Source organism: Amphiura filiformis, chromosome 15 (genome assembly GCF_039555335.1).
Source record: "Amphiura filiformis chromosome 15, Afil_fr2py, whole genome shotgun sequence".
Classification (NCBI taxonomy): Eukaryota; Metazoa; Echinodermata; class Ophiuroidea; order Amphilepidida; family Amphiuridae; genus Amphiura; species Amphiura filiformis.
This window is the reverse complement of record NC_092642.1, coordinates 37,882,559-37,898,623: the sequence shown is the minus strand read 5'-3', so window position 1 is coordinate 37,898,623 and position 16,065 is coordinate 37,882,559. Positions and strand designations below refer to the sequence as shown.

Genomic DNA, 16,065 nt, shown 5'->3' with positions numbered 1-16,065 from the left:
TACAAATTAGAGTTTTATACATAAAATATAATAGCCATGAGCCCAACCCAATGGTCCCAGATGTTACTAATAACACAAAATAATACCGGAGATTCATTCAGAAACATTAACGTTTATAATTATGTATTGAACCACATCACATGAATAGGAAGCCCATCAAGATGAGAAGATTGCAAAAGAACGCCAACTTCAAGTTCATTTTATGCGTTATATTTTCTACTGGTATCATTATTCGTTTAGGTATGTCTGTCCCCAAGGCGTGACGTGCAAGTAGTTCGTTACAGGTTAATACAAATTTGGAAGCTTTGGATTTTATGCTCCTGTCACACATCGACTGATTGGCCCTATGTACAGGAAACGGATGGCATGTGAAAAAATGTGAAAAATATCAAATTTTAATAATTTGTCATAAAATTTGTATTATATCGTGAATTTCAAAAAATGAAAATTATTTGATATCAGAAAGACATTCTTCGTATTCATAATGCAATTCGATATGTCTGATGTACTCTCATGTCCCACAAAAAATATTGTCGAAACGCACAAAACGCTCATTCCAGATCCCTTAATAAAACTTGTTCATTAAAATAAGAATGCAAGGCAGTTGACACTAGTAGAAAATTTACAATGAGAATTCTTTCAAAGCGATGAGAATTGGACAAAAGTATGAGAATTGAAAATGTTCTCTTCGAAATGAATGAGAAATGTTAATTAACGTGTCAACCACCTGTCACATTGTTTTAAATGAGGAAATGAGATTTTCCTATACACATTACACAGAGCTCTCACAATTGACGCGTGACCTCCACAAATAGTATAGTGTATGATAGAAGTATAGGCATTTGCCTAGTTTAACGTCTCTGTGTGAAAAATAACCGGCCAATATTTAAAGTATTCTCTGAAATTCTAGAAAATATAGTTTTGTAACATGTCCTAAATTTTTAGCTAATTTAGGTGTTTGGGAAATAGTCGCACTTTTGTGTTTTAGGAAGGATATGTAAACGGCAGATAACACCAAAAATATGAAGCAATTATTTCCAAACCGTGCTAAGTCTGCAAACCGCCATGCTTCTCATTTTCAAGAACGCTGGTTAACAATAAGCAGAGTATTGTCTCATTTCATAAACAAAAGCCCACACAGAATTGTTCTCTAGCGTTCGCTTTATAATCGTTCACCCAACTGAAACTATAATACCAGCTCATTGCTCATTGCACAGGTAAAACAGACACATGTGTTGTGTGGATTTATCCAGAGAAGATCTGATTTAATCAGTTGAGCTGTTTTCAATGAGTGTTATCTTGGTTTAATAGCTTTTAATGGGGTTTAAGTCCTGCAAAGGTCGTGGTGAATTATACTGTAAATTATAGGCCTATTAATCAGTAGGACTAGTATTTATCCCACCCTTTCTGCATTGGCGGTTAATACAAAAACTTGCTCAACCATCTATAAATTCCACCAACCGAGTGCTCGAATACTTCCATCACGACTTTCTTAACACACAAAGACAAAGCAGTCCACTTCTACTGACGGACGTGGTAATTAAGTAAAGACGTGGTGGAAGTATACTTCCCTTAGCAGTTTCATATACTGTGTACTCTAATCTCATGCCTATCCGAGAACGAGTATCCAAAAATGATGAATATATCCCGTTATTTTTGATCTCTGTAAAAACCTATTGTAAGACTTGCAATTGAATATACGTGTTGAAAGATTATGGTAAGCTTCTGAGTCCTTTTAAGCCCATAAGTGGCATGCGTAGTGGGAAAAGAAACGTACCAATCAATCGTATTTTGTACACTTGGCCTGAGTTACTATTCTCTTTCGAAACTATGCATTACAAACTCGCCACGTGCTCGCTGCATAGGCGTATTTCTATTGGTTCGTTTACCGCGCTGTGCCGCAATCCAAAGTCAGTAGTCCACTAATTGGTAAGCTAGCAAACAGAGGGAGTACGGCCGGTGACTGAAAAAATCTGCTGTGAACATTTATTAATTGTACTCAAATTAATACAAATCGGAGTTTTATGCATATATACTCGTATGTAATAGCCAGCGTATGCACAATGAGCTCAACCCAATGGTCCCAGATGTTACTAATAACACAAAATACCACCGGAGATATCTCGATCAGAAACATTAACGTTTATAATTATGTATTGAACCACATCACATGAATAGGAAGCCCATCAAGATGAGAAGATTGCGAAAGAACGCCAACTTCAAATTCATTTTCTGCGTTATATTTTCTACTGGTATCATTATTTGTTTAGGTATGTCTGTCCCCAAGGCGTGACGTGCAAGTAGTTCGTTACAGGTTAATACAAATTAAGAAGCTTTGGATTTTATGCTCCTGTCACACATCGCCGGATTGGCCCTATGTACAGGAAACGGATGGCATTTTAGTAAATCCTAAATCCGTTGTTGTTCGTCAGTGTTCGTTCTATGTTCTGCTATCACCCACCAAATGCGTTTCCTGTTGTGATGTTAGTTAAGGTTATACTAAACCCCCTGATTAATTTTGTGACTAATTTTGCATTTTTCTCAAAAAATAACTACACACTGGTAACAAAAGTTAATATTATAGGGGCAAGGAATCCAATTACTTCACTACAGACTTACATATTGTAGACTTATATTGACAATTGCTTTAATTTTATCTAGTTTCTCTGCAGGTTCCCACCATTGGAATAATATACTAGTAGCTGTCTGTCACATGGCACAACCTAAAATCGTTGTAATATCTCCAACCTATGCCAGACTGGTGCCAAAATCTGAGCCTAAAATATTTGCAATAACCCCAACCTACGCCAGAGCGGTGCAAAAAGCTGAGCTTACACGACTGTTAAACACTTTCTTACATATAACCAGTTTTCATTGGATCTTAGTGGAAGACTCGGATAACAAAACAAATTTAGTTAGCAATTTTCTGGAGGGAAGTGGACTTGACTATTCGCATTTGAATGTTAGAACGTCTTTGAAGTACAAAGTTGGTAAGAAGGGATCTGCTACATCAAAACCAAGAGGGGTTGAACAAAGGAACATTGGCATAGATTGGTTATTAGGGAATACAAAAGCAGATGAACACGGAGTGGTTTATTTTGCTGATGATGATAATACATACAGTCTTAAATTATTTGAAGAGGTGAGTTGGCATATATAAGGAGGAACTTATGTTTTACAAGTGATGGTTAGAATTCATTCGGCCATTACTGGGTCCCCTTCATGAAACTTGATATCTTCTCCTCCCTCCATTTGTGACTTGGACAACCCAATGTCATTTCTTCATCTTTATTGTGTGTATTATATCTGTTTGGCTCCTGATCCATGCAACTGTTTTCCTGTCAAATTTTGGTTAAGCCCAGCATGCATCTTTCCATGTTCCATGATATGCTGTGCAGTTTTTGCATCATCTTTTCAGTAAGTTACCATGTTTCAGCTCCGTAGGTCATGGCTGGTATAGTTTGTATACCTTCCTCGAGTCAGTAAAGTAAAATAAAATTTTGCGATTTTCTCAAATCTGTTTTGCTATTTGGATTCCTTGCACAATTTCCCTTCTGAAAATGTATACTTTTATATACTTCTCATCATTACATTTAGAAATACAATAAAAACAATATCTAAATTACTGGCTCGAGTAAGGTATACATGACTATTATTATACACATTAGTTGAATACTTTTCGTTTCAGACAAGTTAGCATCTTGCTTCTCATGATGTCGTTGCGCTCCCCAAATGCGCACCAACCAGCCCTATTCCTCCTCTTTACTTCATCCATGTGATTGTGAATCATGTTGATTACATGCCATACACTGCAAAAACAGTGTTTAGCAATTAAACACCTTTCTAAACACAATGTTGCCTTTTTACTTTGTAAACACGTTTAGAAGCTATTAAACAGTATGTGTCAAATTTCAAAACATTGGTCAGTCAGTGGTGGTGTTCAATTTTATAACATGCATATTCTAAACATAACATTTCTAAACACATTATTGCGTTCACTTTCTAAACACTGTTTTTGCAGTGTAAGTACACGTATTGGTCACCTTTTCTATTTCTGTGCTCCCTACCATAACTAACTGTTCTGTGGCGAACTGGTTGAACATGAAATTGTCTTTTAATGTTAATCTTTAGTCCTACTGGTTACTTCTCTGGTTCAGATCATTTCTCTTAGATATTTAGCATTGTCTGTGATTACGACTATGTCATGTGCGAAGTAGGAGCAGGTTATCTCCAGGTGACATATAATTTCTTGAAGCTGAAGCACCTCGTTAAACAGTTTAGGGGAAATTGTGTATCCTTGCCGTACACCTCACTGAATAAATATCTTATCACTGTCCTTGTGGAGGCCGATTGTTGAAGAGCCCATACTATAGAATGTAGATAGTATTTATTATCTGGATATTTCTTGGATAAACGCCTTGCTGTTTAATGGATGTGATAACTGCCTGGATCTCAATGCTATCAAAAGCTTTTTTCGTAGTCACTGGAATGCCAGCTGTATATTTACCCATTTTTTCAACAATTCTTTTGATGAAATGAAGCCCAATGGTAGAATAGCCAAGGATATTGGTGATCCGATTTGTGAAAACTTTTGTGAAAAATTGGTCTGTAATTATTCAAATCTTTGATGTCCCCGGGGGGTCACTTACTACTTGACTTGCTACGCACCCGCGTCCAAGAACAACGTCTAAAAGGGTATGTTTTTGAAAAAGGGGGTACTTTTTCAGAAGGCATCGCCATTTAAGGGTCCTTTTTCAGCCAAATCCTTAGACGTTTAGGGTGAGTAATATTACTGTTTGAGTAAGTTTGCACTAATTTGATAAAAAAATCGTCAAAAAGACACCTTGGGTACCAAATTAGCTCATTTTCCTGTTTACGCCACTTAGGGTATAAATTAGATATTTCTCAGTTGACGCCATTTAGGGTATGGTTTTTGCATGCAATGCTACGCCATTTATGATTTTGCATGTGTTTGGCCATTAAGAGGTGCAATTTGGTTATGTGAACATTCGCCATTAAGGGTGCATCTCAGAGGTGGTCGGACGCGGGTGGGTAGCACTTTTGTGTGAGAGTGACCCCTCCCCCCCCCCCGGATGTCCCCTTTCTTTTGATTGAATATTATGAGGGCACTATTCCAGCAGTCTGGCCATGATGCAGTCTGGTTAAATCCACACAACACATGTTTCTGATTTACCTGTGCAATGAGCAATGAGCTGGTATTATAGTTTCAGTTGAGTGAACGATTATAAAGCGAACGCTAGGTTACAATTCTATGTGGGCTTTTGTTTACGAAATGAGACAATGGTCTGCTTATTGTTAACCAACGTTCTTGAAAATGAGAAGCATAGTGGTTTGCAGACTTAACACGGTTTGGAAATAATTTCTTCATATTTTTTGGTGTTATCTGTCGTTTACATAACACAAAAGTGCGAATATTTCCAAACACCTAAATTAGCTAAAAATGTAGGACATGTTACAAAACTATATTTTCTAGAATTTCAGAGAATACTTTAAATATTGGCCGGTTATTTTTCACACAGTGACGTTAACTAGGCAATGTCCTATTACCTATAACATACATTAAAACACCAAAGTGCGAATATTTCCAAACACCTAAATTAGCTAAAATTTCAGAGAATACTTTAAATATTGACCGGTTATTTTTCACACAGTGACGTTAACTAGGCAATTGCCTATACTTCTAACGTACACTACTTGTGGAGGTCACGCGTCAATTGTGAGAGCTCTGTGAATTGTGTATAGGAAAACGGACAGTAACTGCAGTCTGGTATCTGGTTAGTCTGGATACATAGTGTGAACAGCTTTAGCAGCTTTTCCTTGACCATGCTACCTCCATCCTTGAGATAGGAATATCGCTCAAAAACAATATTGTTCAAGGTTGGCCCCGCAGGGCTACAAAGAATTAGCGCTCGAATACAATAGCGATTGAGCTAAACTATAAATTAGCCCCCGAAAGAGAGCAGAAGGGGTAACAATTTAAACAGTTTTAAAAAATCGACAACTTAAGGTTATATGCCTTGTTTTCTATTGTTGATACTAGGCCCCAGCCCGTCAGTGCTTGAAAAAAGCAATGCCGTAAGCTAAATAATATAGAATAGGATAAACAATAAACAATAATTAGAATAGAATGCATGACAATGACCAGATGACGATATACGAAACCAATCGGCTACTTAGAACTGGAAATAAAGAAAATAATAAAGAAAATAAATATCTAAAACAAGGACACTAAAACGGATGTTTCTCCTGCTTTTTATTGAAAACCCGGGTGGTTTTCTTCTCGTCCTTTTGCAATGGGTTTTGGCCTACTTATTCCTCACAGCGTTGCAGAAAATAATCGTGCTGTCTATATATGTAATCAGGAAACTACAGGGGCGATAGTGTACATTTAAATTTGTCATTACTACTTCATGTTGATATACAAACAGTGCTATAAAGTTGTTTTTACCAAGGAATGTGTTTGTATTAAAAGAAATAATTGTTGTACAACTTGGATGAACTAGAATTACTTTTATGCAAATCCGAAAATTGCAACAGATATTTTCATTTCTTTAAGATTTAGCGGTATTGCCAGATTTTACATACAGTTGGGCTACATTAATAGCCTCATTATAGTTTTATTAATACTGGCAAAATACTTGCTTGTATGTGCTTGCTGTTCAACTATAGCGTATAAAATCTGTTAATGAGACAATAACCACACAGTCAATTAAGTTATGTCAACATGTCCCTTTTTGAGATCGCATGCAAACACTGAACAATGACATCTCATTTACATAATAATGAACTCATGTCTGTGAGCCATTTTAGTGGCCATTATCTTATTTACATAATGGTTTTGACCTCGAGTCATGAGTGGTGATTCATTGTTTATTTGGCATACTCCTCTAAATATTTTACCGTAAAGTCCTATGGTGGAGGGCTATTTTGTTGTGTAGTCCTACAAAGGTGGGTTACTAAGAAGTAGCCTGTACCGTACAGTCCTATGGTGTAGGTTTTTTTAATTTTTTTAAAATTTTGTTGTCCTAATTTGATTGCTCTCCTTGGTCTCCTCGTCATTTATATAACTTCCAACACAAACCTTCTTAGGGCCGCACCATTAGATTCTCAGGGTGGGGGTAGGAAGTTTTTCAACAAAAAAAAAAACTTCACCCACTACATGAGCAAAAAAAAACTTTCCCCACCAACTCTAAAAAAACCCAACCTTCCCCACCTAAACTGTGTATAAATGCATGATATTAAAAAATAAATTGATGCCTTCGGCGGCGAAAAAAAGAAAAAATTATGTCTAGGAAGTTGAGATGCTTTCTATAGCCTTCCCAATATACAAGAAACAATTTGGAATGTTTTGAGATCATTAGAGGGGGCCTACCCCTCAGAACAACAAATAAAAAGAGGCCTCCTCCTTTTTGCAGGCATTATTGTGCACGCTAAAATAGCCCTAAATATGGGTATTTACATCGATTCTGCGATATAAAATACAAAGGCCCCTCCTCCTCCTTTTTTTTCAAAAACCTGGACGTGAAACATGTTTTTTATTTTACTTGGACTTATCAATATGGAACTACACCTTTATCTTGACAATTCATTGGCTCGCCCTATTCCTTTTAAAGGAATTTTTATTAACTCTGTTGCATGTTCATGTACATTGATTTTTATGATGATATTGATTGAATTCTGCTACGACTATTTTAATAATAATAATAATAATAAAGACAGATTTAATATAGCGCCTAATGCAAATGCCTCTAGGCGCTTTACACAACCAGAAACAGATTAAAATATCTTAAGCTACAAAGAAAATTTAAGGGCCTAACAAATACAATTTTTTTTTTCTTTTTAAATAATAAACAAAATTTTAAACAGAAACAATATAAACAAAAAGAAAAAAGTCATAATCCACGCCGCTTCCCATGAGCCAAAAACAGCAAACGAGGAGGCACGACAAAAGGCACATATGAAGCGATGAGGAGAATGACTTTAGAACATATTTTCCGTTGCCTGTTTTTAATAATGCTATAATTTTGTTTTAATATTACCTGCTTTGTATAGTTTTGGTGTGCTTATCATGCTTGCTGTAGTTTGAGGTTATTTTGATATGTAATTTTGTATTTAGGGCCTATGCTTTGTAATTCGCTATATCATGTTTGATGCTTGCTGTAGTTTATGTTATTTTGATATGTAATTTTGTATTTAGGGCCTATACGGTATATTGTTTGTAAATCGCTATATCATGTTTGATGTACTTGTAAACCGAAAACAACTGTCAATGCGCATTTTACATAATAAATAATTATTATTATTAAATCAGCTGAGATTCAGCATTCTTGAAAGTTGCTAAATGTATGCTTACGGTATTATATTATAACATGTTCTAAGTATGAGAGCTTCAAGTTAATCATGAACTCTATAAGGCTAAAAACTAAATCATTCTCATCCATACGTGAACCGTTACTTCCAAACGTAAGCGAGTCTAAATTTGGAGCAAAAATCAAAAGATCCATTTCTTGAGGAGATATGAAAAAAAAAAAAAGGATCGCCTAAGGTCCATTTAGGGGTGGTAAAGTCATTTTTTTTTACATCGAAGCCGATTTCTTCGCAAAACAGGTCTAACATTTCGGGAAATTCAAACGCTTGGATGCCATTAATTACAGCTGCCCACCCAGTAAATTATTTTCCCTGATTTGAGGGCAAAAACAAATTATATTGCTCACCCAGTAAATTATCTTACCTCCCTGGTTTCTGTACTTCTACAGATGCGATATACGAAGAAAGTGTCAGTGTGGCCAGTGGGATTAACTGATGGTCGCAGACTTGAGACACCCATTGTCAACGACGAAGGTCATGTAACAGGTTGGAAGGCTTGGGAATCGAAGAGAAGAAAGTTTGCTACCGATATGGCTGGCTTTGCTATCAACCTGAAACTCTTTCACGGAAACCCGGATGTTCGTTTCAATATAACGGCACCGTTAGGGCATCTAGAGACAAGGTTATTAGAAACACTTGTGGCAATAGAAGACCTGGAACCAAAAGCAGAAAGATGTACTAAGGTATTTATTTAAAGGTCCACAATCGTTGGACTGGTCAACTGGCCAGTTGGTAGGCGACCTTGTCCTTATAGATCACACTCCTGTATACAAGTATAGGGCCTACATGTCTGGACTTAGGTGGTGTCTGGACTGACATGCCCTGGCGGCCACATAACTCAATTATGTAGTTCATTATTCCAAATGTGGTGGTGGACCTTTAAGGCGACGCGATCTTTTGTGCGTAATTATAGAGAGCCAGGGGATTCACTCTATCATTAATTTTTTTTTGAAGAAATCAAAGAGCCCTAGGAATAAAAATTGTACATTTAGCCTGAATCCGTAAATATGGCACCTCTCGCCCTTTTAAAGGTTAAGGCTGTTGAAGCTATTTCACAAACACGTTCAAAACACTAGTGAAAGAATGAGGCCATATAAATACTGTTGATTTCGAATGATAATGTCATGAAGTCGTAAATTTTAAGGTCAAATTCCCAAAACCAAAACAAAACATTGCGACGCAGATATTTCCCGACTTATGTAATTTCATCATCGTATCAGTGTCGTCATTACTTGTTCGAGACCTTTTAGCTTTTCCAAACGTTCGTGCTGTTTATGCATAAAACGGCTGATCTATCTTTATAAAATGCGTCATTTTTATGTAAACAAAAGACTAAAAATAGCATTATGAGATTTATGTTTTACTATTACACCCCTCTGTTCAACTGCCTCCGTGGCCGACCGGTAAAGCCGTCGACACGTAAACCAAGAAGTTTCGAATCTCTGGGTTGATTCTCCGAAGCCTGTGGATATTTTTCCCCTCAAAATCGATGATCGCATTCCAAAATGAGTCACTTGTCGGTAAATCGTGTATCGTATCCTTTTAATCCAACAGCTTTTGCTGGTATTTGCTTTTGTTATGCTGTTAGTATTAACAATTAATGTTATTCTATTAGTTTAGAGACTTTAAGGGGGTACTACACCCCTGTCCAATTTATTGCCTATTTTTGCATTTTTCTCAAAAATTATAGCGCATTGGTGACAAGTAAGATATGTATATTTTTTGGGCAAGGACTACAACTACTGCACTGGAAATTTTATTTCAGCACAGACAACAGTTGTGGAGTTACAGTCAAAAACGAGGGAAACCAATATTTGATCAATAAATCAATAACTACTTGCCTTGCGTTGCTGAATTTTCAGTGCAGTAATTGTAGTCCTTGCCCCTATAATATACATCTTACTTGTCACCTATGCACTATAATTTTTGAGGAAAATGCAAAAATAGGCGCAAAATTGGCCAGGGGTGTAGTACCCCCTTAAAAGAATGGTCTATTCAAAATTCTACAACGGTTTTTACATAATTGTAGCAATAATTGTACAAGGTGTCCCATAAAAATGTTACATGTAGAAAATGAACCGCATTTTGTGATGCTGCAATGTCATTTTTTCAGATATCATTTATTCATCCTTCTATCTTGTAACTGTTTGCTAAGTTTCAATTCCGTATCATAAAAGCAACTTAATTTAACTTATGAGCGCAAGATGACATGGGTGTCAAGAGTGGCTAACCATGAAAATATCACACAACAAAAGTTGAACACAATCACACTTTTGTTTTCAAATTTTTTTTCTTCATTACTTTTTATGTCTCTCTTAGTTTTCATTGTTGAACTTATTGCACAATAGAAACATATTGAAAAATTAAATATTGTACACTGAAAATAAGTTTTAGAGCTTCTTGACTCTTGGTGGTAACAAATAAAGGAAGATGGTTATTTGATAAGATCACGTTTTGGTGAAAGCAGTTCTGCATGCTGTATCTCCTGTTATCAACATAGTGAAATGAATAGCAATCTTTGCATTTAGGGCTTGCGCAAATTGGGATCCAAAAATTTGGCATGTGTAAAGGGAAGGGGAACATATTTTTTGCAGGCCGAGAAAGTGGACAGTAATTTTTGGCAGGCCGAGGGGGAAGCGATTTTTGGTACGCCATTTAGCAATTTTACCAGCTCAGAATCCTTGCACAGCTCCTAATTTGACTAGTGTTTTCTGTCTTGTTTGCATGGTTACAGATATATGTTTGGCACACCAAAACTCTACAACCAAAATGGACGGATGTAAATTTAAACGATTCATATATATGGAAGTATGAAGCGAGAAGATGTGTGAACAACAAGCTCACAACTTGGGTATATAGCCATACATTCTATGGATATAATAATGTTAACAAAATGTGGCCAAACATCGCGTGAATTTCAACTCGACGTATATCTAATTTGACCGTATATAAGTGCAAAATTTATTTATTTATTGATTGATTATTCTTCAACACTGGTATGGTATACAGTCTGTCTCAAAAACAATTGTGCAAGTGAAAAGCACCTCTATGGCAATTAGAAAATACCGTTGTGGCATAACGCTTACATCAACGTCACAATTGTGCCACTTTTAATAGAAAGAGGGCTGCACATGTAAATCAATGATAGCTGATGTTGATGCGTCTAATGCTCTTCCCCTTCGGGGCTTGTGCATTAGACGCATCAACATCAGCGAGCATGCATTATTTTGTCTAATTTCTCTCCCAACAAGTAATACAAGCTCATTAACCTATAATTTTGCAATATTTGTTTGTCTTTTAACATGTCTTGAGTGACAAAGAAAACAGTATTTACCATGATAAAATCATTGACATGCACATGTATTTAAATTTACAGCAGAATGTGAAATATCTATTTCTCTTTTAATCTGTTTTAAGTGTTAAAGAGAACCATATAATACCTGTATCATGATAAAACAGTAAAAAATATCTTTATTGTTCTATATTATTGATATGTTCTTTTGATTTCACAAAGGAACTCTTGATAAACTTGATGCTATCATTGATTTACATGTACAGTCCTCTTGATCTTCCCTAATAAAAGTGGCACAATTGTGATTTTACCCTTTCGTTGTTAACTAAACGTATCTCGAGATTAAAACAAGCAAATTGAACAGAACAAACGGCATTTGAGAGCTGAGACTACGCCCTTGACGTTGAGGTAATCATATATCATGTCACAACGGTATTTTCTAATTGCCATAGAGGGCGCTTATCACTTGCACATTTTTTTAGACAGGCTGTATTCTTTATCACAAATATTATAAATAAAATAAAGTCAAAATGATCACGACCTGATAGAGTCACTCACTCGCTGATGGACGATGGAGTACCATCTGAAAATTCCGAGGTAGGAATTATATCCTTGTGTTTGGATCAAAAGTTTAAATCAAATCAAACAAGTTTATTAGTTAGCATGAACTTGTTTACATGCCTTTATAAACGCTTTAGAAAATACATTTATTTATTTATTTATTTATTTAAGGGCCTCATCGTGTTCCTGGCTGATGTGGAATAGTATGTGGCCTGATATCAACATGGTCTTTCCTTGATCAGATTTTGTGATTGACAAATCCAAAAATACTCACTAGTTTTAGACTTCCGCCATCTTAGCTGCATGATGGATGGAATGACCATTGAGATCCACTTTTCCCGCGGGATTGCCCGCTGTGTCCGACGATTTTCGCATCCCTCGGCAGGGCCGGATTTACCATTGGGCCAGATGGGCCCGGGCCCAGGGCCCCAAAAATTGCCCTGTGCTACTCTCTAAATTCTAAAGAGTGAAAAAGTCAATCCTCCTCGGAGTGACTCTTCGGGTCAATCGAAAAGATTGACATTGCAATCTACCAAGAGTGAAAATCACATATTTTTCTCCATACGAGTAAAATTTTCACTCTCCAAAGAGTGAAATTTCAATCTTTTTAGAGTGAAATTTTCAATCTTTTCACTGAGTGTTCCCTCAGCACAATCTCTCTCGATTGAAGTTTATTTATGTTTATTAAATTTAAACACACTTCAATCGAGAGAGATTGTGCTGAGGGAACACTCTGTGAAAAGATTGAAAATTTCACTGCACTGCCTAACTATGTAGCAAATTTCACCTTCCTTATATGGGTTAAAATAGTTTGAAATTGAAATTTTTGGCGCGCTTCGTCCTAATGTCCTAATGAAATCTATGTTCGTTTGTCTCTAAATTGTAATGCTCCCGCCTACACTATTGATCTTATACCGGCTAAACCAAAACTTGGTCACTTACGTGCACATGACTTCCTCATGGTGAGTTTGAGGCCTCCCAATTTTGGCCTGGCCCAGGGCCCCCCAAAAGGTAAATCCGGCCCTGTGACCCTCAGTGGCTTAGTTCCTATTAGTGGATCCCAATCACGTCATTCTGAAGAAGCCATCAGCCAAGATGACGAAAGTCTAAAAGTAATGACTATTTTTGGATTTGTCAATCACAAAATCTAATCAAGTTTAATTTCTACAATCCTACAAATGCATCCATTTCATAGTCTTTCCTGTTTTAGGGTTTCCTCACAAAATTAGAAAGACACCCTCCACACACACACCCCCACCCACCACCCACCCCACACACCTACACTGCAAAAACAGTGTCTAGATATTAAACATTATATTCTAGACACCACATTGTCCTCGAGTTGTTTACATGTTTAAATGCTAAACATGATGCATTGTGTTTTGATATTTAAAAAAATGATGTTTAATTGTTTTGAAATCTGCATGACATTGGTGTTTAGGAAAAACGTATTTACAAAACGAGGACAACAAAGTGTTCAATCTCTAGACACTGTATTTGCAGAGTAAACTAGTCTATACGTAGGCCTACTTGTAAAGAGCTGCTACACCGAAAACCCCGTTTTTGACAACCGTGGACCTATGACTTGTTTGTTATCCGAAGCTAATCACCAACCCGTGCACCCACTTGAATTTGTACAAACCAATCGAGAATGTTATTAAACCAAATGTTATTAAGCGATCTGGAATGAGCGTTTCGACAGTATTTTTTGTGGGACATGAGAGCACATCAGACATATCGAATTGCATTCTGAATACTGTAACGGGACCGAGCTTGCCCCTAATACTTTTGTAACGACTGATGGAGAAGACTAGCCTTCTAAACATACAAGTGGTAGCGTAGTATCAAAGATTAAAATTCTCCCCAAGATATGTGGAATCAGTGATGCATGAAAGGAGAAGGCTAACAGGTAAAAATGAGACTTGACAATTCTGTTTTATATTTGCTTCTTTTGTTATATCTTGTATTGTTATTTTGCTTTCATATTTGTCTTATCACATATCACATTTCATAAATACAAGTAAAACATTGGTAAATACACAATCTCTGTTGATGATCATGACGATATTTCCTTATTTCTCTCTTTTAAATCCAAATAAATTTCCAATAAATGCTGCCGAACAGTACATACTATCTGTTTGAATAATCGAGAAGCATAAAAATACAATTTAATCAAGAATCTCTCATCACATGACATAGTCATATGCTAGGCCAAGGCCTAGTAGGCCGACTACAGAGTACAGTATCCATTTCTGTACACCTATACGAACTTGCCATGCAACAATGAATGCACACAAAATACAGTGCATAATTTTCCATTGGACTTGTGCATGTGTGCGGCAAGTCACTTGCACAATAGGCATAGGCGCTAGGCCAAAACACCGGAGTGCATTACCACCCGGGTGTTGCCACTATTGTGGTAGCCAAGCTGCCCCTAGCTCAATCTGAGCTCCAGAGTAGGGCGTTTTTGCTTTGGTTGGCGGTGCTTACCTTCAAACTGAGTGAAGGTTTGGGTGGACTATTGTCCCCGGGGACTATTGTCCACCAAACAATCTGATTAATTTGCGTCGTGCACGGCCTTTATATACTTTCCTGAACGCGTTCATGGAACCTTTTGGCGGCTGCAAAGCGTAAGCTCCGTTACTATGGATATCGCGCAGTCACTCCGCGTCAGGCGCTCACTTTCGAAAAGATTTGAACATGACAAAATCAACAATTTAATAACTAGAACAATTGCTAAAGTGTTTTTAAATCAGGAATCAAACTGATGACCCCCTTTTTGACCATGTAAAACAGTAAAATACTCAAAAATATCTTAAAATTCTACATCCTTAAACAATTACATCTTAAATAATCCAAAGTTTGATCAACAAAAGTCGTTTTTGAAGAAATTTACAATTTTTAGGAAAACTTGTTTACGTAAACCAGACGATGATGGCCGGGGAATTTCAAAATGTTGAAATCCAAAATTCTGTAAACAAACAAGAAAAACCTGAATTTTGTCCTGAATATTTACTCATAGACGGTATGTAATACCTTATTTTGTTCCTGACAAAATTATTTACACAATATTATAAGATCTCTGCACAATATAAACTAATATAGCGGAAATGGTGAAATTTGAGGCCGATTTCGCACGTACGACACGACAAATTTCTCGGCCGTATTTCCAACCCACGGCAAAAACTGACGATCGACAGGTAAACAAAACCAAATATTTACAAAAATATACCTTGTGCAGAGCCATGCAATCATTTTTAAATGCATAATAACAATCACAAACTACCACGAACACGTGAGCATCGTGACTCTTCTCTAAATATGAATTTGACAAAAGCTGAATTCGGCCATTGACAACACACGGAGGTAAGCTTAAAAACAGGCCAAAAATCTGAAATCGCATTTTGGCTCTCCGTTTCAATACGAAGAATTTCCTGATATCAAATAATTTTGATTTTTTGAAATTCGCAATTTAATACACATTTTATGGCAAATGATTAAAAATTGATATTTTTGATATTTAACTTTATAAATCTGATGATTTATACTTAATGCTTAAGGTGTAGGCCTATGTAGGTGGGATGAAAAGCCGACGATCAATTGAAAATTTTGACCTTTCGTATTGAAGATATGGATTTTTTTCCCCAAAACACTAACAAAAATTAGGTCTTTTTGGGAAAAAACCCCATATATTCAATATGAATGGTCAAAATTTTCAATTGATCGTCGGCTTTTCCTCCCAGCTACATACACTTTAAGAATATGTCATTAGATTTATAAAATTTACTTCGAGGATTGTTATATATATCAAAAATGTGAAAAAT

The 16,065-nt window shown here is 36.4% G+C and overlaps 1 protein-coding gene across 1 annotated transcript; it reads left to right on the top strand.

Annotated features, from left to right (window-relative positions):
* Positions 1–161: 161 nt before the first annotated feature.
* Positions 162–11,415, top strand: LOC140172216 (galactosylgalactosylxylosylprotein 3-beta-glucuronosyltransferase 3-like). Its single transcript, XM_072195527.1, has 4 exons — positions 162–240; positions 2,673–3,142; positions 8,778–9,071; positions 11,123–11,415. Exons 1-4 carry the CDS (start codon positions 162–164, stop codon positions 11,300–11,302), a joined length of 1,023 nt encoding a protein of 340 aa, XP_072051628.1. The 3' UTR covers positions 11,303–11,415.
* The last annotated feature ends 4,650 nt before the right edge of the window (positions 11,416–16,065 follow it).